This window comes from Molossus molossus, unplaced genomic scaffold, assembly GCF_014108415.1.
Source record: "Molossus molossus isolate mMolMol1 unplaced genomic scaffold, mMolMol1.p scaffold_m16_p_13, whole genome shotgun sequence".
In the NCBI taxonomy this organism is placed as follows: domain Eukaryota; kingdom Metazoa; phylum Chordata; class Mammalia; order Chiroptera; family Molossidae; genus Molossus; species Molossus molossus.
The window spans coordinates 65,846,489-65,872,601 of record NW_023425348.1 but is presented as its reverse complement, the minus strand read 5'-3'; the positions used below and the strand labels follow the sequence as shown (position 1 = coordinate 65,872,601).

The 26,113-nt window shown below is 36.0% G+C and overlaps 1 protein-coding gene across 1 annotated transcript in view; it reads right to left on the bottom strand.

Moving 5' to 3' along the window:
- Positions 1–26,113, bottom strand: part of LUZP2 (leucine zipper protein 2) — a 399,750-nt gene that overhangs the window by 155,000 nt on the left and 218,637 nt on the right. The window contains exons 4-6 of the mRNA XM_036259475.1: positions 25,138–25,208; positions 22,458–22,539; positions 14,123–14,185 (exon numbers count right to left, since the gene is read on the bottom strand). Of these exons, the coding sequence (XP_036115368.1) occupies positions 14,123–14,185; positions 22,458–22,539; positions 25,138–25,208 (216 nt within the window). The remainder of the gene's footprint in view (positions 1–14,122; positions 14,186–22,457; positions 22,540–25,137; positions 25,209–26,113) is intronic.

Genomic DNA, 26,113 nt, shown 5'->3' with positions numbered 1-26,113 from the left:
TAAAATTTTACATCTGATAAGAGAATAAAAACAAATAATACTTAGGAAAATAACATGTTTCCTTAATTGGCAGAGGGACAGAGGGATAAAGTTTGGGATCTAAGTTTCACACAGGTATGTATGCCTCTATGGGTATATATAAATCTTTATTTAGATAAATACATATGTATGACACAATATACATTTTAGGGATAGAAAAATTACTGAGTTGGAGAAGAAAAATACAATTGGAGATGGAGCTAGAGATTAACTCCATACATAAATTTAATTTCTGTTTTTCATTTCTTATTTTTACTTACACTATGGTGCTTTAAAATGTTGTGAAAATACAATCAAACTTTCCTTCAGTCTTTGTCCAGTCCTAATTATGCTACCTTGTTTTTGAGGCTTCTATGCGATTGTTGAAACTAGCATTTACCAAGGAGAATTAGCAGATAAAATCGGCTTTTTCCATTCAGATGGTGTCCCAGCCACCCTGCATGGATCAGGGTTTTTCAAGTATGAGCAATTACACAGTTTTGATAATAATGATTATGTTACTGCCCAGGGACACCACAATCAACTGTGCTGCATTGAGAACCTAGTTGTGTTACTGTAAGGACAGTTTTTGAATATAAATCTGAGTTTCTCCTCTCTCTCTCTCTTTTTTTTTTTAACAAACTACAAAGAAAATAAATGTGAGAGGAGGAAGGATATTGAAGAGAAAATAAATAGGGGTGGGTGTTAGAGACAGAACCAAGTAAATTGTGACTAACTAGACAAAAATAAATTATATAAATTGAGAGTTTACACCCACAGTCTTATTGCTGCTCACACTGGTATGTTTAATAAATATAAACAAGAGATTAGCCAAAGCACTTATATGCACCTGTGCATAACTGATGGGCATAGACAATAGTGAGGTGAAGAACAGGGTGAGGGAGGGGGTGGCAGGGGTCAATGGAAAAAATGGGGGACATCTGTTATACTTTCAACAATAAGGATAACTTTAAATATATATATAAACCAAAAATCACTTGACAAAAATATACAATTTTATCTATTTTACTATTAATTTGCAATGATAATAGTAACTGTGATTATAGCTAGCATTAATGAGATGCTAGGTGTTGCTATTCTCTCTATAGATTCATATTTTCACAATAAATCTATGAGGTAGATATTATGATTATCTCTATTTTATAGTTGAAAAACATAAGAACAAGCCTCCCCAAATTTCTGAACTAATAACCATTACACATTTAACTCCATTTTTTTTTCTTTCACTTCAACATCTTGAGTCATGGTAAAACACAACTGGTAGGTACATGTTGAGTTTGAAGCTCTGGAAGAGACGAGCTAATCAAAGCGGCTGAATTTTATAAGCAGGTCATTGGCTGGAGTTTCAGAAGGGTTCCCAGTGATGGCTGATGAAATAATAAAGTCTTTTAAAGATCATTTCAGGGGATCAGAAAGCTTGGTACCGAGCTTGTGTAACTTGATTTAACAGGAACATTCAATTAGCCCGCTCATTCCTCAGCTTTCTTGATTAACTGTGTCTAACCTGTATAAGATAAGCTTTCAGCCCAGCCAGTGCGGCTCAGTGGATAGAGCATCGTCCCATGGACTGAGAGGTTCTGGTTTGATTCTTGGTCAGGGCACATGCCTGGGTGGCAGGCTCCATCCCCAGTGAGGGGCATGCAGGAGGCAGCTGATCAATGTTTCTCTCTCACATTGATGTTTCTATCTCTCCATCCCTTCCTCTCTCTCTAAAAACAAAATCAATAAAAACGTATTTAAATTTTAAAAAAAAGAGAGAGAGAGAGAAAAGCTGTCAATCCTTCTGTGTTTTAGTGGCAGTCACTATTTTCCAACTGTACAAATCCTATGAAAGAACATTCATGCCCGGCCCATGTGGCTCAGTCGTTGAGCACTGAGTGCTGACCCATGCACCAAGAGGTCACCAGTTCGATTCCCAGTCAGGGCACATGCCCAGGTTGTGGGCCCGATCCCCAGTTGGGGGCATGCAGGAGGCGGCCAGTTGATGTTCTCTCTCATTGATGTTTCTATTTCTCTCTCTCCCTTCCTCTCTCTTAAATTAATAAAGAAAAAAAAAAAAGAAAGTTCAAATGGCATCATTCTATTTACTGATATAGGAATTTCTTTTTTTTTTTTTTGGTATGTGCCCCTAGCAGGAATTGAACCCAAGACTCTCTGGTCCTCAGGCCAATATTCCAACCACTGAGCCAAACTGGCCAGGGCTGATATGGGAATTTCTTATTGAAAATTTGATTAGTCACAAAAATATCTGGAAGAAAATATAGGTGAATATTTAATTCATTTCACAATAAAAATATCATGAAAATCTAATGTATAGATAGATAAGATACATAGATCGATAAAAAGGTAATTTCTTTAATCGAGGGACAGGTGTTATAACTAGGCAGCCATTAATTTGATGTTTACCAATAATTTTCAGTACCATGAGAGAAAATTGTACAGACACTAATTTGAAAGTAAAATATAATATAAATCCATCTACAAAGAGGTCAGGACTAAATTTGTTAGATATGCTCATATATTGTTTTTTTCCATTATAAGATGACAATTTTCTCTTTTTTTTTCTGATTTTTTTTCCCTATATTGAACATGCATGCATGAAATTATAATTGAGAAATAAATTTACCCCTTTAAAGGTTTTATTACATATATAAATAAATATTAAATATATACATATATGTTTTATACATTTATTCATTAAGTCATGAAGTACATAACACTCTGCTTTTTTTTTTTTTTCACTTTCCCTGAGACCCACATTACAATCTCTTTGCAATTTGGTGGGATTTGTGAGAGAGCTTAGATTAAAAAATGTAATCATTTACCAAATGCTGGCAGGAGACAAATGCTCCCTCAAGCAAACATAAGTTAACATGCGGATGTGTGCGGTGCCATGACCCTCAACTCTACCTGAAGGGCTAAAACTTACAAAGTTTATAAGCACAAACAAAAATCATTACATTTGGAGGATGCTTGCAGGAGGTTATTCCTACAGTTTCCAAGCGTGCTAATTTGAAATAAACCAACCACACTGAAAACCAGCCTAGCCTTTTTAAGCCACCATCTCCCATCAATAAGACGAGAATGATGGGTTCGACGCTGAGATCTCATTATCACCCAAAGTCCATAGATTACATTAGGCATCACCTTTGGTATTGTACATTCTATGAATCTGGGCAAAAGTATAATAGTATGTGTCCATCAATACAGTACCACACAGGTTCACTGCTTTAAAATCTCTGTGCTCGATATATTTACCTCCCTTCCGCCTTAACCCCTGGCAACTTTTCTTACTAATTTTTTTTTTTTACTTTCACCATAGTTTTGCCTTTTCCAGCACAACATAGAGTTGGAATCATGCAGTATGCAGTCTTTGCAAATTGGCTCCTTCTATTTAGTAATATGCAAGTCAGTTTCCTCCGTGTCTTTTCATGGCTTGACAGCTCATTTCTCTTTAGTGCATAATAATATTCCATAGTCTGTATTTTCAAAGTTTTTATCCATTAACCCACTGAAGGAAGGTTACTGCAAGGTTTTAGAAATTATGAACACCATTGTCATAAACATCATGTGCAAGATTTTATGTGGATTTATGTTTTCAACTCCTTGGAATAAATACCAGTGAGCATGGTTGCTGAATTGTATGGTAAATGTATGTTTAATTTTGGAAGAATCTGCCAAACTGTCTTCCTAAGTGCATTTTGCATTCTCATCATATGTTATGTATTTTTTTTACCACAATAAAAAAAAAAAAAAAAAGCAGTGGAGAAGAGTGAAAATGGACAATTAATGAATTATGTAATATAATTTCGAGAAGTGTTCACTGCTATAAAGAAAAAAAAAGCAAGGCGGGTGTCAGATTTTTCTGTTGCTCATGGGTTTTAGAATAAGACTGTAAATTATCTTATACTGAGGACTTATATTTTTCTAGTATATTACAGTACAAAAAAGTTTGCTGTTTTGCCATTGAACCAGTTATTTATTTTGAATACACTATGACTTTGTGGAATGAAACTAAACAAAAATGAACTCAGAAAATAGTGATTGACCATGCCAATTTTCCACAAAGAATAAATACTATAAAATTAATATCTATGTATTTAATCTATTAAGGAAATTTAAAAAACCGAATCCCAGTGTGTTATAAATACAAATGAACATTTTTGATTTTCAAAAGTTTTCATAGACAAAGAGCCACCCCATTTAGTAATTCCAAAAATAAAACTAATACAAAACTTACAAACTTATATGTTATGGATTTCCATTATGGATTAAATGAGATGTTATATCTGTGTTTATTTTGTAAGTTATTCATATATTGTTTGGATCTATTTCTTCTCCTGTCCACGATGAAAGAATCAGTCGCTCAAACTTGTTGAACAGACACCCCCCCCCATGAATTCCCTTTTCTTATACCTTTAACTAGTTGTAGCTCTTTCACCCTCCCATATTCAGTCTATGTCCTTAAGTAAAGACTACTTAAGTATAAAGGTGTCATGGAGGAGATGGAACCCATTTCAAGTTGGGACATGAAAGATGGTTAAGCACATAGGTTCCTGTACTAATGTTGGGTCAATGATGCACAGAGGAGGGGAGGTTGAAGTGAAGGTGGGGTTGAGAAGCAAAGACAACAGAAGAATGACTCTCTGATGATTCACAACAAAGCTTTCTCCAATTGCCTTCCAGGCACAGAGATGGAGATGATCATTATTTACCCAATGTTATATTACTAAAGCTTCCTTAGTGCCATTTTTATTGAGAATTCAAATGTAGCAAGTAAATATGAAATGAGAAGAGTGAAGATCCTTACAGTGTGTAGAATGGCTTTGAATTGTATGCAGGGGAGCACTGCTAACAAAGCTATGGTGATGCCAATGCACTATGCACGACTTGGGACCTAAAATGATTAAAATATTCCTTACGTACTTTGATCTGAGGGATACTATGAAAACTGGTGAAAATGACAGGAAGAAACATGTGTTTGATGGTGTTCTGGGTACACTTTATTTTATCAGTCCAGTGTCTAGTCACCCTTGCAAAGAAACCTCCTTTCCTGTGGCAAATCCATCTGTGTTTTGAGTAGGGTTGACCCGATATAACCAAAGGATATAAATATGACTCAGACTTAATCAAAATGCCCCATTCCCCTGGTCATGGTGGTCGGCTCAGGCATGCGAATAACTTAGCATTATTCCTGGAATTTTTTTGCTGGTGCAATCTGAAATCACTGTCTCCTTTGGCTATTTTTCTTTTTTCTTAGCTAGTAGAATCAGATGGTGCTTGGTCATCTGTTTGCCATGCAGAGAGAGACACTGTGAGAGATGGAATGATACAAATGAAGTGTAGAAGTCAAAGAGATAGAGTCCTGTCTTACCTTTGTATTTTTATTTAAGGGAAATATGGAGTTTTTGTGTGAGTATTTCTTTGTTTGTTTAGAATCATTTCCTAAGCAAATATTTACCTGTATGCAGCATTGCTTATTGGTGTCCTAATTTGATATCAAAAGCCCATGACAATAATGATGATGATGGCAATAGTTGCCACTTGTTAAGAGCTAAATGTTTAAATATGTGCTAAATGTCTTACATGCGTTGTTTTATCATTTAGAAAATTAACAATATCCTAAAGTACATAAAACATATGAAATAATGTTTACAGAAAAAATGAAATACATCAAACCTTTCCCTTTACTTGAAGCATGGCAGAGAATACCAGGTAATCTTCTCTCAGAGAATGGAAACAATGGCCCAGATGTAGCCAGGGACGTAAATTACACAATTTCAACTGAGAATCATTCCAAAAATTGTTTATAGTGTTAGCCAAAGTTCTGAAGCAGGACATTGCAACTTGGTGGAATTAATTGATTGCAACAGTAAATAAAACAAATAAAACAGCAGTCCTAGCTTATATCTGAAATACTAAGTAAAACTTCTGTGTCCTTGCAAAATAGAAAATTCATGGATGTAGTTGTAACTGATAGTGGAAATTTCCTAATTTGTTTTTCTGTGCATTATGCTTGGCCCATATCAACCTTCTAATAAGCATTGATTTGCAAGTAAGCTGGACTGAAAATGGGTTCAATCACAATAAAAATAATTGCTTTCTTCACAACAATAAACAACTAACAATCTTTTAACTTACACAGAAACTTTGGAAGTATCAGCCTTTTTTATATTTGCTGTCTCGATCATGAATGAATTGCTATAAATTCTAATACTTTCATTCCTTTCAAAAGCCACACTTTCAATGAAGCATTTCATGACTATCACACAGATAAGGGCAGGTATTGTACTTACCTGCCCCCTTACAATATTTTATTGTGAACTGCTTATGTTTTTATTATAGTTATTTTGTGTAATTTTTGTAATTATTATTGTACCATTATATATTATATATTATATATTATATATGGTACATATATAATATATATACCATTATATATTATATATATAATATTATATATTATTGTACCATTATATATTATATATTTTATAAAATATATATATTTTTGTAATTATTATTGTACCATTATATATTATACCATTATATATTATATTATATGGAATAATATGACCTATTATATAATATGAAATTATGTCCTTTACATTCTTCATGATCAGAGGTTGTTTTGTATAAGTGACAATTAACACTATTTATATCCCCCAGGAAGGGAGCATAATACTGAACAAGACTTGGAATTAAGTAATATGTTTATTCTAAAAAAGAATATATAGACAAATAAATCTTATATATGCAATTAAATAAGTAATATTAGAGTACTTCTATAGATAGACTTAAACCTAATAAATCATTCCCTCCTTGCATGTTTACAATTTTTTCTTAAGCAGTTTACTAGGAATATACAAAATGTCATAGATGATGAAGTGGTTTGATTAGTATCAGCCTAGAATTCATGTCCACCTTGGACCTCAGAATGTGACTTTATTTGGAAATAGGGTCTGTGCACATGTAATTAGTTAAAACCAGGATACATTGGATTAGGATGGGCCTTGATTCAATCACTGGTCTGGGTGTAACGCAAGGGAGAACAGACGAGAGCAACATGTGGAGAAGGCCATGTGAAGACGGAAGCAGAGGCTCTTGACAAGCCAGAGAACGTCAAGAATTGCTAGGGGACACCAGCAAGTAGAAAAATGCAGAAAATTCCCTGGCCATTTTTGCTCAGCGATTAGCGCATTGGCCTGCAGTCCAGAAAGACCCGGGTTCGGTTCCCATAAGGGCACGTGCCTCAGTTGCGGTTTGTCCCCAGCCCTCGTTGGATCATGCGGGTGGCAGCCACTCGATGTGTCCCTTTCACGTCGATGTTTCTCTCTCTCTTTCCCTTCCTCTCTCTCCCTCCCACTCTATCTGAACAAAAAATGGGAAAATGTCTTCAAGTGAGGATAAGAAAAAAAATGCAGAAAAGAATTACTCCTTGGAATCTTCAGAAAGAGAATGGCTTTGTCAGCTGCCCACACTGACTTTAGACTTCTAGCTTTCAAAAACGACAGTACGTGTCTGTTGTTTCAAGCCCCCCAGTTTCTGGTACTATTAGAGCAGCCCTGTGACTGCTCTAGATGTGTTATACCAAACTTTAAATACTGGATGCACAATTAACCAGAATCACCAGTTGATCAAAATTTCTCAAAATATTCACTTAAAAAGGGTATATCAGCAGAAATAAAGTGAGACGGTTGTAATGGGATTATTTGAAAACATCCCTGGCATGTCCTGGACTCAGCATATATTTGACTCAAATTCTTATACCTATTCATCTGCAGGCAGGCACGATAATCCATTTGCAGAAGGATGACCCCGAAGCACTCTACTGCATTATGAAATATCCCATCAGCCTCACTTGAGTGTGTTTATTGAGGCAGGATAGAATAATTTATGTTAGAGAGACATTATAGCCACAACAGTTGAACCAACATGGATTTCTTCTTGAAATTTATGAGAGTTTTCTGTAGATTGGAGGTTACTGACCTTTATTTATTTATTTGTTTTAGTCCTGAACGCCTTCGGAAAATCTAGACCCTCTTATTTAAAAAATATACATATGCACCTATACTTTTTTTCTGTTATCATATAATTTCAAGATGGTCAGAAATTACCTGATATCAATCTTTAGATCTTGCGGGATCTCTAAGCATCCCCAACACAGAGAAAATAGCAAGTTAGGTAAATCAGCTTAAAAGCCCAAATTTGGAGGTAATATCCAATGTTTATTCAATTCACTTAATTAATTGGTGCTAAGAACAGACTTAAGTGTGGTTTAATTTATTCTCACTGTACTCATAGTCCTAGCCCTGTGATTATTTGGTAAAAAATGAATTATATTCTTGAGAAGGTAGGATTCTAACTTCAAAGATTCAGCATCAGTTAAAAACATAATCCAGACAAAAGCATAGTTAAAATCACATAAGAATAGGCAAGATGCCATGTATACACTCCAGATACTATAACGTACACATATGCACAATGGATTATCAGTGGTGTTTACATCGTGTTTCTTAACTACTCAAAACCCTTCAACAATGGCTTGTCATATACTATAGCTGGTTGGTTACCATGAATTCTAACTTTCTTTTTAAAAATGTTGTTAATACACACGTCACAAAATTTTGAAATTGCTTTCAAAATGTGGAAGTTTTTTAGTGCTAATCTCACACCCCTTCCCCCCCAAAGAAAGAAAATTAAATTAAGCAAATTAGAAATAAAAACAAACATATCCCCTATATTTCTAAAGTTATATTGTAGCTCCTGGGCAGACAACTTAGGTTTTGCTAATCATATATGATCCCTGCAATACATAGATACAGAAACTAGTGATCTAGATGTTCCCATTGTCTTATGCACAAGGATCCCAGATGGGGCCATGACACTGGCTCGCAGCTTCCTGACGACCAGCTCTCGGCATGTTCATGGAGTTGTTCTCACAGCTCAGCCTACAAGCTGTACATTCAGCTCTCCTAACAATTTATGAAATCCCTATGTGGCTTAATAAATCCTTTCCTTCTCTTCAGAGGACTCTTTTTTTTGGCCACAACTGAGAATAGTAACTGGCACATTGCTCCTAAATATCATGTTCTATGGCTCATACGCCTGGATATGTGTCGATGGCTATTGCAACTATTTGGAAATCCACAGACTGGGCAGTGACTTGACCTATGGCAAAATGTTTCTCCCAGACACCTAAAACAACAGCGATAAAACAAAACATAAAAAATTATATGAGCCATGCGAAAAATAGATGAGCAGACGAGTTGAGACAAGAAAGAAAGAACAAGTGAGCTGTGAAATTGTGGGAGGGAAAGCCTGCCACGGACCGACAGGAGCTTTGGCAGATTTCCGATTTCATCCCTGGGCAGAGTGGGCCACTTGTTCCTGACTTCATCACTTTTTAGTATGATTGCTTCTTTTATTTTTAATTGAACTATCTTGAATGAGTCTCAGGAAAATAATCAATCATGAGACTCTGAACACAATAAAAGAATAGAAGGGAATAGAGATGGGGGTAGGGGGACCACTGCCTTCAACTTGCCCTTCCTCCCTCCCAACCTTCCTTCCTTCCTTCCTTCCTTCCTTCCTTCCTTCCTTCCTTCCTTCCTTCCTTCCTTCCTTCCTTCCTTCCTTCCTTCCTTCCTTCCTCCCCCTTCTTCCCTCCCTCCCATCCTTCTTTCCTTCTTCCCCCTTCCTCCTCCCTCCTTCCCTCCCTCCCTCCCATTCTTCCTCCTTTCCTTCCTTTTCCCCCTCTCATCCTTCCCTTTGATCTCTATCTGCTCAGTGATTTAATATAAACAATTTCAATACTAATCTAAATGAATTATAGCCAATTATGTGTTCCTCTACAAAATCCTAAACATTAACACACACATTGCATCAAGGAGTTTCAACTAATCAAAGGTCTTGCCCCAATGCCTAATTTGTCTAATATTTCAATACCTATATGTTATCTTACTCATCACTTAATTGTTTTACATTCAGACCAATATAGACAAACTCATTTTAACCGGGGGAAGAAATAAGTGAAATGAAAGAAAACTGAAAATGACAATGGATAAAAGGTGTTTTGAAAGTGCAAAGTCAAAGAGAATTCTGAGCTTTGAAGTTTCTGAGATTGACTATATCACATAATAATACAATTAGCATATATACAGAAATCAGAAGAGAGTTGATATTTCTGTTTGTTTATTTACACATTTGTTTTATTTCCTGGTACACAATGTTTTATTAATTGTAACCATAGAATACCTAAATGCAAAATAAGCAACTGAATGCACAAAGATGAGTTACATAAAAGACATCAGAACTAGAGACAAATGAGGAAGTTTCTAGAGAACTACTGCCACATGGACTATAAATCAATTTTTGCATTTTAGAAACCTCACATTCTACAAATCTGTGCACTACAAATACAGATTGTATGGGGAAAATATTTTTTTTTGTTTACTGTGTAACTTTGTAATAATCATCTTAACAAAATAACAATACTACTAAAAATACAGCCATGATTTAGTCTTTTCTGGCATTTATCCCAAGAATCATAGTCACTCCTTTGCAGCCTTACACTTGGGATTTAGTGTTTTTTTTTTCATTTGAGATGTAGACCTTAAAGGGAATTGACTTTCATAAAATACATTATCATTGAAATTTAAATCTGCATATTTTTCACTAATCTTTTGTTTGAATGCAGGAGGAAAATCTTAACAGTCTTCTATGCTCATGGTTTAGCCAGGTATCTTGGTGCTGGGAAAGCCGTTTTTCCAAAAGTTTGAAGGCACTAAACAACAACTACAAGCATGAAACCACAATACACTATTTCATCTACTTTCTTATGTGGTTGTATTGATAAAGATTTCTCTAAACTATGACAAGGCTTTGCCCTGGTAACTTTAAAATTCAACATGCTGGGGAAAATTACATGGAAACCCACACCATTTTTAAAACTTTACTAACATCACTTCACCACTTATTCTTATTATTTTTTAATCCTCACCCGAGGATGTTTTTCCACTTATCTTTAGATAGAGTGGGAGGGAGAGAGGAAGGAAGAGATAGAGAGAGAAATATCAACTGAAAGAGACACATCGACTGGTTGCCTCCCGCACGATCCTGACCAGGGCCTGGGACGAACTGCACTGAGGCACATGCCCTTGACCAAAATCGAACCCACGACTCATTGGTCTGCGGGCAGATGCTCTAACTGCTGAGCCAAACTGGCCAGGGCTCACTTCACCATTTACTAATTGCCAATATGGTAGACACAGATTAAAAGTGATTCCCAGGTGAAGACATAGAGACAGAGATAAATGAAATAAAGGACTTGAAACGCTCTAACTCAGAGTTCACACTCATTCTCTGTAAAAAAAAAAAAAGATTTATTTTCCTCTTTCATCCTCACTTTGCTCTCTATATCCTCCATCGTTCTCTCCCAGTTTTTTTAATTGTAGGTTCTGAAGGGTTCTGCCTCACAACCTTTGAGTTGCAACTGCCATGTAGCCTGTCACAGGTACGCCTGCCTGAATGAAAATCAGGATGCTTCCTGCCCTACATAGCGTATGCTTGGACAGAATCGTGTGAATAGTTTTTCTCCTCCAAGGGATATCTTAAATTTAAACACTAAATATGCAAGTGCTAATGTGAAAGTGCCTTTAGCAGTTGCTTTCACATATGGAAAGAGGCTGATCATTCTTTTTTTTTTTCTTTTTTCTTTTTTCTTTATTGATTTTACAGAGATAGGACAGGAGAGGGAGAGAGGGAAACATTGATGAGAGAGAACATGGACTGGCTGCCTCCTGCATGCCCCCCACTGGGGATCGGGCCCACAACCTGGGCATGTGCCCTGACCAGGAATTCAACTGGCGACCTCTTGGTGCAGGGGTTGATTCTTCACCACTGAGCCACAGCAGCCGGGCTCATCATTCTATAAGAGTGTTTTAAGAATCCTTTCTTCTACCAGGACTTCCCAATAACCTCACTCAGAAGTATTCAGGGGACTTCAAGCTCCACGCAAAAATCTCTTTATCCCTGTGCTGTCCTTTGCTTCATCAACTTATCTTTTTGAATTTTTAAAATTCTGTACAATTATTTTGCTCAATTTCTACATACTAATCATTTGTCAAAATAACAAACCTAATAATTCAAGGAATTAATACAAAAGAATCAAATTAAAAGCTGATGATATATGTTTACCATTCAGTTGATGACATATGCTCACCATTAGGTTTCTCTTTTTCTTTTTTTAAGAAAATAAAATCTTTTTCTGGTTATGAGTGTTCATCTTTAAAATTTCAACATTATGAAAGCGAGCAGCAGTAAATTTCATTACAAACTTACATTTATTAGATATAACTTTGGCAGAATGAAATTTCTTTTAGAACTACTCTAGTTTACACCCTTAGAAAATTAAAATTATATGATAAAATATCTTTCAGAAATACATATTTTGTTTGTCCTCATATGTATTTGTTATGAATAAATGACTTTTGAGTTTGAAAGTGCTTCCTGCTAGCTGAATGTTAGGTTTAAAAAAATTACCTAAGATTAAAAGTTAGTTGATGAGACATATAGATATTTAAATCAACCCATAATCCTCTCATTGTCATAAAACTAGTTCATGTTTGATGTGACTGTGTATGTGTACATGCAAATGTACTTTTTTCCTTGTTTTAACACTGTCTTTGGCAGTGTTTTCGATGCCTCCCTTTTTGTAAATGATGTGTGGAAAGTTTGGACTTGCATAATCTAGCACCTTCACTGAGCTTTTACTGAACACCAATGAACAAGAAATTACCCAGTACACCTAATATTCTGGTAATTGATCTTGGTTTTAGGGAAAACATTATCAAGTCCACCCCATCATATTTTCTTAAAAAAACTCAGAAGAAAAAAATCAACAGAAAGACATGAAAATACAATGAAATAATCAGAAAACCATTTAAAAGTTTCTTCTTTTCCTTTCTCCTTAACAGTCTGTGCATATCTGATAAACTATTTTAATGTCACAGTGTGCTGGTGCTAAATGTTGACATCAAGATATTTGTAAAGCCTATTTTTTGTTGTTTTTGTTAATCCTCACCCAAGGATCTTTTTCTATTGACTTTTAGAGAGATTGGAAAGGAGAGAGAGAAACATTGATATTAGAGAGACACAGGGACTGGTTGCCACCAGCATGACCCTGACCAGGGCCGGGAATCGAACCTACAACCCAGGTACATGCCCTTGACTGGGAATCGAACCTGTGACCCTTCAGCCCGTGGGCCGAAGTTCTAACCACTGAGTCAAAGTGACCAGGATTCAAGTCTCTTTTTTAACCTTGACATCACCTAGAAACCATTTACAAATAATGTTTCTAAAAGACTCAAAAAAATTAAAGAAGGGAAGGAAAAAGATAAGGAAAGGATGAAAAACTAGCAAATGCTAAAGTGATTGATTTGGGATTAAAAACAAACCATAATTAATGGGGTTAATCTAGAAAGGTATATCATTAATTAGTCATGGTTTAGTACTCCTAAATAACTACTTGCATTTAAGAAAAAAGTAAATAAAGAGGTGAAAATAGAAACATGATGCAGAAACTTTTAAAAATAAAGTAGTTGTACAAAAAGATACACAAAGAATCAAAAGAGTAAAAAGTATATAACATTTTGTAGGGTCCTTATATTTTACAGGCTATAATGAAAGTGGATACAGCTTATTTTGTTCAAATCTATATCCCTCTACAATGTTTTATTCTAGATTGGTTCTTCCCAGCATGTAGTCAATTTCTAGCTAGCTTTCTTTTTCAGTGCCTATGATGTCATTTGGTAGACAAATTTATGAAATAAAAATAAACCTTAATATTTTCTCAGCAAAATATTCTTAGAAGGAATATAAACTAGAGATTTATGAACTAATACTATTATTAAATATTTGTTAAATGTAGTGACTATCTACTCTTTGAAAATCTTAATTTTGTAGTCCCTCTCCATTAGTACATAACTAAAGGACAAATTGGATCAATACCCCAAAGATTTTGGCAAGTCAGTATGTCTGTGTATATTCTTTCATTTATATACAATTTGACTGAAATATATCTTACCTCATTCTGAAGATCTCGGATCATTTTGCTCTTTCTTTCCACTTCAGTCTTTAAAAAATTAATCTGAAAATGAATAGAAAATTATGTAGATACATTTCTCATTCATTTTTGTGACTACTATAAATTTATTTTCATGATGAATGTTTGAGGTGTAACATAATCATCTTTTTATGAACAAATATTGTAATAGAACAAAGGATTAAAATTTTCATTAACCTAACTTTCATTGTCCAATTTGTACATATATCTCCTGAGTATATAAAAATGTTTTCCTCATGTAATAGATTATTTTTAATTGAGAATCTATGTACATTATGAATGTGATCCTCTTATCTGTTTAAGCCCAATTTTAATTAATTAATTTCAGAGAGAGGAAGGTTTAGATTATTGATAGTCACTGGATTGGCCCTTGTTGTTCTTGTTATGATTTATAAGACATCCTCAGCAATAACTGTAACCATAATTTAACATTTCAATTATGTTATAAAGGTTGTGTATTCTACATTCTCTCAAGGCTACAGCCAACTCTCTATTTTCTTAGACTTTGTAAATAAACTCTTGTGCTTTTACTTCTTATCCAGATTTTTTTACAGCCTGTTCTGAAGAGAAGGGCTGCTTGCCAACAGCCATGAAGACCTGCAGGTGTCTGCTGTAAATGTACAAATACCTGTTTGAAGAGACATGGTACTGAAACAGGGGAGGAAGCTTGAGAAATGACATATTCATACTTCCCTTCAGCTCCCCCTTCCTTTACTCTGGGGGAAAGAAGGCAAGTCCACAGCCCCTGCCTCTGAACACTTTGTTCTGCTTTTCATCTCCCTCATTAAAACCTCTTCTTGCACTGAGATATTAAGATAGGTGTTTTTGAGGACATGAGCCCCCATCTTCTCAAGGTACTGGCACTCAAATAAACCTCTTTCCTTTTCAACAGCACCTGTCACACAAGTTTAGCGTTCATTGCAGCAGGCAGTGAAATCTGAGTTTGGTTACATAATCGTCAGGAAACTTTAAATAAAAAAAGTTTGTTACTTACAAGTCCTGGGAATTACATGGCACACCTGTAGGCACACAGTGAGAGAGGGATGGGGCTTGGGGGTGGAGAGAGGAGAGAGAGGGGAGATAGAAGGAGAGAGAAGAAGGGAGAAGAAAAGAAGAAGCCAGGCCTGAGTTTCTACTTTCATTGGGGTTGAAGGTGAGGACCTAAAGTTTCAGGTCTCACTCTTTATTGGTGAATTTAAAATATAAGAGTGGGAATGTAAGCATGGAAAGACAAAAACAAGCAATCTAAACAGTTATCAGTCACTTATGGAGATCAACCAAGATCTCTAAAACAAAGGAACAGATGCAGGTATCAGGGGAGGGGAGAGAGACAGCTGAGCTTTCTGTGGCTGGCAATGTGTTTATTTGAGATAAACATCTTTAAAATAAATGCTTTTTTTCAGTGGAGACCTTTGCAATCAAGCTTAAGTCATGCACTTACATTACAAAAAAAGAACAGAACAGCTCTCAAGCCTCACACTACACCTACCCAAACACTTTATGAGCACTAGCAAATTTGATATTTATGTATTTGTCTTTAGTTAAAATCATGAACTATTTAAAGCCATCTTGCTTATATTAATATCCTGCTTTTCCACTGATACCACTATTTTCCCCAAATCCTCACTCTTTGATACTATTCAATATGTTATCCATAATTAACAACTAACTTTAATTAAAATTACAATGAAAATATATTGCAAGGTCAAGAATATTATTGTTTAAATGTTAATCTTGGACAGAAATATTAGAGAATGCAATATTCAAATATTCAGGACCTAAAATATATTTAGAATATTAAAAAAGTTTTAGCATTTTGAAATTGTTGGTTTGGAATTACAGCAGATTTTAACATTCTTGGAAAAATAAGCTATTCATAGCAGAGAGTTATGAAGTAATTCTTAGAGACAAAAAATACCATTTATTTACTTTGAATAAAGAATGAAAGAACATAGTAATTCTTTATTCTTAATGAAAGTCAAAGCTTGAAGTTAATTTCTGACTTTAGACAAATTATGTCTCACTTAGGGCAAAGCCATAAAAATTAACAAGTGTAATGAAATGCCTCAAATGAATATTAACATCTTTAATTACTCTGGTTACACCTCATTCTTTCTTGCTATTAGGTGATTCATGAGGAACACAGATTTGTAAGATTTGCCACTTCATTATCTGCTTGGGGATAAAAACAAATGTTCACACGTTTATAAAAAATATTTTCAACGGAATTAGATCAAGACAGCTTTACTGCTTTTCCAACTTAATTTTTTAGACAATTATCTTTTTTTATATCTTTGTGATTTAAAAGCTATATTACCATTAAGTTTTAAGCATTTCACTATAGATGTACCAAATGAGGTGGGTATTTGAAACATCTTTGGCATAAAATATACAAGGTGTTATTTTTATGGAAAAAGGCATAGTAAATAGATATGTAATCAAGGACAGCAGAAGTTTATCTGCTCTTAAATCTAAAATAGCACAACAATATTTACAGAATAAATTTCAAATATTTTTTCTTTGAGAGTGAGCAATTACAATTATCTTAATCACCCTTTCTTATCCATTCTCTAATTACACCAACAATAGTTTTCTTGGCAGAAAAAAATAATTACTGAGTTATTTGCAACAATAAAAATATATGTTAACTTAACCCTTAGTTAACTTAGACTCTTCATATAGGAGAAAAACCATAAACCAAGTCTTTATCAAAATTGGGAGTTTCATGACTCTCAATAATATAAAATCTGTCTTGCCTTAAATTATACAAAATCAATATCAATATATATATATAAAATATACATTTATATAATTATATACTATTTATATAATATAGCATTTATATATTTATGTATAATGTAAATATAAAATATATAAATGCAATATATATTTATATTATATGTAATAGAATATATAGTATACATATTTATAGAATGTATTTTATAGAAATATATAAAATTGTTTTAATAAATATGTTATTCTCATATTTCTTTAGGTTTCTGTCACCTCTTTCTGGAATCTGATTTACAAAATAGTCATTCAATTCAAACATAGAACACATTCTTTCAAAGATATAAACATTATTTCAGCTGTAGATGTCTGCATTTATTGACCATGATAATATATTTTGTTAATCTACTTCTAAATTTGTTTATATAGGATTTTTGCATCAACATTCACTAATGAAAAAAATAGCTATTAGTTTATGTATGAATATTGTCATTAATTGATTTGGAATCATAAATGCACATGCACACAATAAGATTAGAGTTTTAGCTTTATGTTATTTTCCAGAAAAGTATTTGTCTAGGAATTAATTGATCTTTAAAAATTAGGTGGTAGTCACAATCAAAGCCTTCTGGCCCTGCAATTTTTGGGAAAGGAGGTCTTCTTTAAGCCCAATAAAATATTCAAGTAATGCATTTCTTCTTGTAGAAATTTTGGCATTCTGTATTTATTTATATATAAAATTTCAAATTTATCAGTGAAAGCTGCTTTTTTATAATACTTTTATTTGTTTGAATCTCTGCTGTTATATGGCTATGTGCTCCGTTTTTATTTCATATATTAAATTTGAGTCTGTCTTTTTATTCTTATGCAATCTTTCCAAAAAATCTATTTATCATAATCTCAAAAAATTAAATTTATCACGCAAATGATATAGTAACAGGTATGCCTATGTCGTTATAATAGCGTTTAGGAGGCTTCCACAGGCAAAGGCACTAAGTCTTCAGAATTTAGGAAGAGAACCCAAGAGATGGGTTCTCTGCCCTGTGGGGTGTTTTAGAAATTCATTAAGTTGTCCAATATGTAATGAAAGAGTGGATATTTATCTGTGTAAGAAATGAGACTAGTCTATTTTCTAGTTCTGATGTTCACTTCTCAGGGGTATAAGTAAAAGTCTAGAGAATGTTCTTATCATAGACGATGTAAAGTTTTTATCAGCCTCTGCCCCAGGAAATCACAAGTAGATAATTCTCTTAAGGGGACTACAGTCACATAAGAAGAGGTTCCCATGGGAGAAACAAGCCTCCTGAATTTAAAGCTGACTAAAATCTACTCTCTTCTGTTCTTCATTCTCCATTCTCTCATCTCCTTTTATATATTCGGGCAAAGATCAAAGACCAAGATAGTAACTTTCCATTTACACATTGGGCCAGCTCCAGTAAAACTTCCTTTGAAGTTCATTTGGATATTTTGTCTCCGCGGTGAGCTGTCACTATAGTAATGCGTGCGTTTGCTGACTTTGCCCTCAGATGGTGGCATGGGTGCACGTATTTGTTAACTTGAAGAGAGGAATGAGGTCTACCTTCTGACATTACTTTGCCTCCCCTAGTTATACCAAGCTTTTTATTTCTAATTGAAGGTTTACATCATATGCCAATTTTTCTTTTTTATATTTTAATTTTATAATAGATATAATGAATAAAAGAGGATCCTATGCTGAAATATATTCTTATTCTCTCTTCCCCATCTCTCTGTCTCTGTCTTTCCATATACACACAGACACACACACACTCACACACATTGATGCACCCATATATGTACATATGTATCTATGTATACCTATATAAACCATATATAATGGGTTTGTTTTATATAGGTATATAAAAACAAAATGTATATAGGTATATGAAAACAGAATGGACAACAATAGAAAATAAAAATAAGAAAAGTCAGCCTGCAGCTAAGAAAATGCAAGTCAATAGTAAAATGTCACCTCAAACATCTAGTGGTTATTAGTGAAAGTGAAGCCATATTTAACCTTGATCACTAATAGGTAAAATGTCTGATACTCAGAAAAAAAAAAGTATTTCTAATTTTCGAGGAACTCTGGGTCAGTCTTAAACAATTCGAAGTCAGCTTTTAAAAACAGATACTGGCAACTTCCGTAACAAAATGATCTGGAACAGCAGAGATGAGGAAAGATCATCCTAAATTATAAACACTGGTATATGCATTATTTTAATCTCCCTTTCTTCAGGTTTCATTCTTCTCTCACTCCTGATCATTCTTTCTATAACAGTAACAGATAACAAAGGGTTTAAATGGTTATAAAGATGAAATAGTGATGATTATGATGATGATAACTCATTGGGATACTATGACTTGTAATAAGAAATATATAGATTTGGGTTGTCCATAGTTTCTGGCTCACAGCTCCTAAAACCCTTGGGATTTTCTCAGTGCTTTTGGACAGCACCTAAGCATGAGGACTGGATGCCTGGAGAACCAACCATGTGATTAGAGGGAGGAACCTTCAGTCCCCCTCCACTGACCTCTGGGAGGAGAGAGAGACCGGAGGTTGTGTTTACTGCCTACAACCAATAATTTAATCAATCATGCATAAGTAATGAAGCCTGGATGAAAACCCAAGCACAGGGTTCTGAGAGATTCTGGACTGGTGAACACCCTAAGGTTTGGGGAGAGCGGTGCACTCCCAGAGGATCAAAGCTCCGTGCTCTTCTGGACGCCTTGCCCTGTGCATCTCTTCCATCTGCTGTTCCTGAGGTAGATCCTTCTATAATGAACCAGTGATCTGGTAAGTAAAATGTCCGAGTTCTGTGAGCCACTGGAGCAAATACTCAAAGAAGGGTTTATTAGAACCTCCAATCTGTAACTGGTAGGTTAGCAGCACAGGTGATGACCTGGGTTTGTGACCGGAGGGTGTCTGAAGTCCAAGGTGGAGACAATCTTGTAAGATTTTGACACAACTTTGAAGTTGCTTATAATTAATTACACACTCGGTTCAACACTGTGCATGTATCAGCTCATATAATCACCAAATAAACGGTGATATAAGTAGAACTGATATGCTTTTGACAATCAAAGAGCCTGAGACATAAAATAACTCTCTTACATTTACTCAGCTTAGAAGTAGTGCAGATGAAACAGATAAAAGGGGAGGGAAAAAGGGAATGATAATCGCTTAGTGTTTACTATCTCCTATATGCCGGACATGACTTTAGGGAAATTGTGTATGTTATTTTAATTTGAATCATCACCCAAATTTGGCAAACAAAGAGCTTGTCCAAATTCACAGAGCTAGTAGATGACCCACTAGGAATTTAAAACCAGAATAGTCTTATTCTGGAGCATGTGCTAGGCTATGAATCCACTTAGGCAGTTGTGGATTTAGTAGAGCATTTGGGGGTGGGAGAGGGAAACCCCTCCCTCCAGAGTCAGTGCTGAGCCATAAGAAAGGTCTGCAAGCACGCTGAGCTGAGGACAAGGGTACCTGGGTCAGTCCTGCCTCCTTCCTCTTCCGACTAGGCACCCATGCTATGAGATCTCCCTATTTTAACTTTGGCTGTGCTCTATCAAAAGTCACAGCTTTCTTCTTCTTGGACGTTAGGCACAGTTTGCATAACATATTGGAATAATCATGGGTTCATGTTTTGGCACTGTATAAATACAAGCGAAAAACTTACCTTTTCAGAGTTACTTATTTTCATTTAAAAAAAGAAGAGAGAGAGAGAGAAGAAAAAGAACGTGTGTGGTTTTATTGTGAAGACCTGAGATAATTCCACGTGGGAGAACCGTCTGCTCTAACTGCCATCATTGGCAACCAGGCTATGAAGAAATCCAGATTAAAATGTGATAGGTCAAGACAGAAATGAGATTGAAATGAGGACCACCTAGTAGGCTGGTTCAGGCGTTGAGGGGAGAGATCAATATACTGATGCTGAAAGTTTGTCTGTTCCTTGTGTAACATCTGCGGTCTGGGGAGCCAGCATTGGGACACATTGCAAGTGAGCATGAGTGTTGTCATGGCATAGCGAAGAAGAACCCACGCACTTGCCCTGTAAGTGGGCAGAACAGGTAGCAGTGAATCCATGAATAAGAAACAATCCTGTACCTAGGAACATCAACAGTCATTATTAGATTGACCGTTCAGGAAGCAGGTGTCCCAGAGGACAGATAGGGCTGAGTTTCAGAAGCAAAACTCCACACCCTAATCCAGGTGATTCAAGGAAGTCTTGCAAATGAAAGGCAGGCTGACAGTTCTTACAGGAGCTGGGATCTTGGCTAATTGACTTGGATGGAGACTTTGTATTAATTATGTCTGTAGCTTCTGTAAACTTGATGCTTTAGCATCTCCCCTACACATACATGCAGACAAGCATATGTTTGAGTCATCCTACCCTAACCTCCTGCTCCCCCTTTGCTGCTTTTCCCCAACCCACCTCCAAATGTGTCTTCCTTCTGATGGTAGGCTTTTCAAGTGCAGATTAACCAATACAGAGCCCACCACCCCAAACACCCCTTGAATTAGGTTCTCACGCTCCATTCCACTATGCACCTGCCTTAACCAGCCCAGGGCCAAGTGACCAGAAAACCAAGGGTGGTCTCTCTGCCCCAGAGCCCAAGGAAATAATTTAAGCTGGTCATTCCTAAGACTGCTTACACTGCCTCACCCATTCCTTCCCACAGAAACCTCAAAAAAACTCATGCCCACAGTTCCCTGCCTCCCTCTGCCTTGTGACCAGTACAGTGCTTCCTGTCACAAGCCATGCCACCTCTCTTGAGAACTGTGAGAAATAAACTACCTTTTCTATGGTAGACATTTCTTGTCGGGCATACAATGCAGTACCTCAGTTTTTCTACAATATACTATATTTTAACACAGGGTCAGGTTCTAGACACAAGATAAAAGGCCCAGTCCCCATAAATGGTGCATGAGGTGGCTGAGGAATACAGGAGAAATCTCTCAGCATTGCCTACAAGAGCCCCATCCCTCCCGCCTATGGTGGATATGAGTTATAAGAACTAAAAGGGGATGGTCACGAGAACATTATTTGAAACAGAAAATCTGGACAGACTTTTTATTCTTAAACTTGGGTTGTATCAGAATCACCTGTGGAGTTGATTAAATAGGCAGATGGTATGCCCTCACCTGACACCTGACAGATTCCCATCCAGTAGACGGGGTGTGTGGTTTAGGGATCTGTACGGCTTAACGTAGTTCAAGGTCAGTTACACCCACAGTTCAAAGGCCACTGGATTAATGCAGGGCCTGGCATGAGCACTCCTGCCCCACCCTGGCCCCCAGCTTTTCATCCATAAGTGAGGGTTGGAAATTAGAAATCCTGTAAGAATCACATACAACAGAAGTATTTTTAGGAATGAATGTCCTCCAAGTACTTTTTTGATCTTGGTGACTGACTTTTCTTTACGGTACATGCATTTTCATTTTTTACATGCATATTTATTCCATAGTGATTTTTGAAAAACAAACAAAACACAACAACTTCCCAGCCCCAAATCAACAGACTCAAAAAAGAAACACACTTACAGTAGCCTGTTGTTTTTCTGCCTTCTCGGATGTCTCCTTAAGTTGATTCTGCAGAGCCTCCTGGAGAGACTTCATTTGTTCTCTAGTTTAGTGGGAAACAGAGCAAAAGAGAAGCATCATATAATTCTGTTACTTCCTGCAGACCTTATGAAAGGAGGTTTTGCTGGCTACATACATTTAGGAATCATAACCCGAATTGAATAGAGACACAGTTACGCATACAGGGTGTATCTCGGGATTCTGGTAATAAAAGGTTTTCTCTCCCGTGCAAGTGTTAAAAGCAAAGCTGTATTTCCAGGACACTGCCTCGCTATTGTGTCTTAGGAGAATCCCATTGTGTGAATCCTCTGTGAGCTGCATAATGTGTTAAATTAAATCAATGTGATAATTAGTGTTGAAAAGCTAATTTTAGTGATAGCAAGCCAAGGTGGGGACACACTAGTTACGAGGAAGTTACCATAGACTACTGATAAAATACATGTACTGTTCTCTTTTGATGCTCCTAACTGATTAATTCTAAAGCATTGTGCTTTGGACATCCTTTATAAAGCCCAAGACTTTTTATAAAAACAGAGAAAGGAGACTCATTTCTAACTTGAGGGCTGCCTCATTTATTGGGGATAATAAAAGAAATACTTGTCTGCATATATATAAATATCGCTTCTCAAATTCACCAATATATATGGACCCTGTCCACTTGTTAAAAATATAAACATTTCCATAAATATGCATTCTCCTCAAGGGTTTAGAATTTAATTATTTATGACAAATTGTGTTTTTATTTTAAATTTTATTTCCAATTGCAATTTATATTCAATATCATTTTGTATATATATATTTTTGATCTCCTTGTACAGTCTCATCACCTGGCTTTATTTCTTTCCCAAGAAAGCCTGGCTTTATTAATGTCAAAGTCCCCAAACCACCTTCTTTACTCCTTGTGTTTCATTACTTTGTATAACATGGCCCTGTCTCCTTAGTCCCTGCCACCCTCTGAGCGGTACTGCGCAGGCGCTGTGCGAAGCCGCTGCCTTTCGTGCGGTTCCGTTGATCACCTCCCACCGCGAACGATGAACAAGAAGTCATCACTGTCAGTGTCTCTCGGCCTATTTTGACTGGTTATGCCTATTTAAAGTGCTGTTTATAATTCTCCGACACGAATTCAATGAGCCACAAATAGTTGTATCACATTAAGTGTAAGTGCTTTAAGAGGTGGCTAAGTTCAAACCAATAAAATAATTTAAAATGATGCGCATTTGGAAACATGCTCGGACCAATATTTTACAAACTCTCTTTAATAGCCTATCTGAAAATAATTTCATGTCCAATAAATAACGATTTTATTTTAATAATAAAAATAGGCACTACAGTCCTGGCTAGTTTGGCTCAGCGGTTGGGCCTCGGCCTGTGGACCGAGAGTCCCAGGTTCGTTCCTGCTAGGGGCTCATACTTCAAAAAGAAAGAAAAAAAAAAAGGCAATATAGGACTACAGCTTTAATATATATATTTTTTTATCCTCACCCAAGGACATTTTTGTTCAGATAGAGTGGGAGGGAGAGAAAGGAAGAGAGAGAGAGAGAGAGAAACATCGACGTGAAAGGGACACATCGACACATCGAGTGGCTGCCTCCCGCAGGACCCAACCAGGGCCAGGAACAAACTGCAACCATATGTGCCCTTAGCAGGAACCTAACCCAGGTCTCTCTGGACCGCAGGCTGATGCTCCAACTGCTGAGCAAAACTGGCCAGGGCTACAGCTTTAATATTTTTAACATGTCATCAACTCAATCCAAATATATGCCAATGAGAGGTTTCTGAGTCAAGAGCCAGGGACAGTAGAGAAGATACAAAACGGTGAGCGGGACTAGGTAGTGTAGCGTGTAAACTTTTTAACGGTTTTGCTTTGTGATCGGTGAATTAAAGTGAAAAGTTGTAGCTACTGGGTAAGAACACAGCAGAGAAAATCCCAGTGAACACAACTCTCTGCAATTCATTTAAGTACTTCAAGCAGCAATTTCCTATCTGTTAAATGAGTATAATAATATCTCCTCTAGAAGATAATTGTGAGGGTGAAACAAGAAAATAGATATAAAACATCTTTCAAGGCGCCAGGTAGCTTGTTTCTGCCTTAAGATACCTTTCCCTTTGAAAAGCAATTTCAAATCTTATAGCTTTTATACTGCATAGAAGTCTATCTCATAATATATTTCCTTCAAAAAATAAACCACACTGTATTCTATTGATATTGTTAATAAGATTACCCTGTTTCTTACCACCCCCACCATTATCATCATGATCGGATTTTGATACTACTAAAAATTCGCCCACTGAGGTCAGTGTTATTGGACGTGTCTATTGATAGGCAGACCTATCAGGGTCCATCATCTAAGGTAATAGAGGAAAATACAACAGATCTGTAAACACTGGGATTGTGATCTGCAAACAGCATTAATATCACCATCACCAGGGAACTCATTAGAAATGTAGAATCTCAAATCCCACCCTGGATTTACTGTATAAGACTTTGCACTTGAACAAGACTTTCATCCATTCAAGTGTAAGAAGACAAATAAATTAGCACATTCAGAATGGACTGATTTTTCTGAAGTTTCTGAATAGAGTTCAACACCATGGGAAAAAAGAAAAGAACTGACGAAATACAAGGAAAGCACAGTCTTACCTTTGTTTCTGACCTATTTCCAGAAGCTTCTGAACATCCGTTTTGGCAGATTTCCCTTCATTTTTCAAAGACTAATAAGAAAAGGGGAAAAAGGAAGTCTTCTTATTCAAGTGACAAATTGAGGCCCACTTTACTTTTTTCTCTATGGCACAAGGGGTGTCTGCACTTTTGCCCTGGAACAAGAATGTGCAAACGAGGCCATGATGTCTTCATGGTCCTAAGGATGCACACAGGAGTTTATGACACCAAGTAGTGCACGTATTGCACAGTGGGTGAAGGGGATGAGCTGAGTCTGAATCTTTAGAGGTTCAATGGAGGGGAACGTGCTCTGCAGAGATCTAGGTCTCTTCGTAAGTGAATATAAAAATACATCTTCTTCTCTTTGTATAAAGTTTTACTGTGTCCTCCATAGCCATGTTAAACCAACTCTGGTGTAGTTTCTAGAAATACACAGGGACTTTCTAGAAATACAATCAGACATAAAAGAGCTCCCTGAGTAAGCAACGTAATAATACAATTCAAGATCAAAGCAGCCAAAAAGCATTCACCTGCTTGGATTTGTCTAGTTATTATTTATGAATAAAATATTAGAATTCAAAGAAGAAATAGAATCGTATAAAATTATAACTGATCTGTACAGATAAGTATTAGGAAAAAAAAAATACCACCTCAGTCATTAGTGTTTATTTACTCTGGCAAATTCTGCATGAATTAAAACAGAAAAGCTCACTGAGCTTTCTCATTAGAACATCTGCCCCAGTAAGCCTCCCCTAAGAACTTTCTTATTTATACTCAGTACATTATTTAATGGCATAACCTATTTTCTTGATATCAAAAGTTGAAACTGAGAGGCAATAACATTGTAGGAGAAGAAGCTTGGACAGGTAAGGAATGACAATAGCTAAAATGGCACTTTGTTTCCTTAATATGTATTCAACAAATATATATCTTGAATCATGCAAAGGCATATATAAAG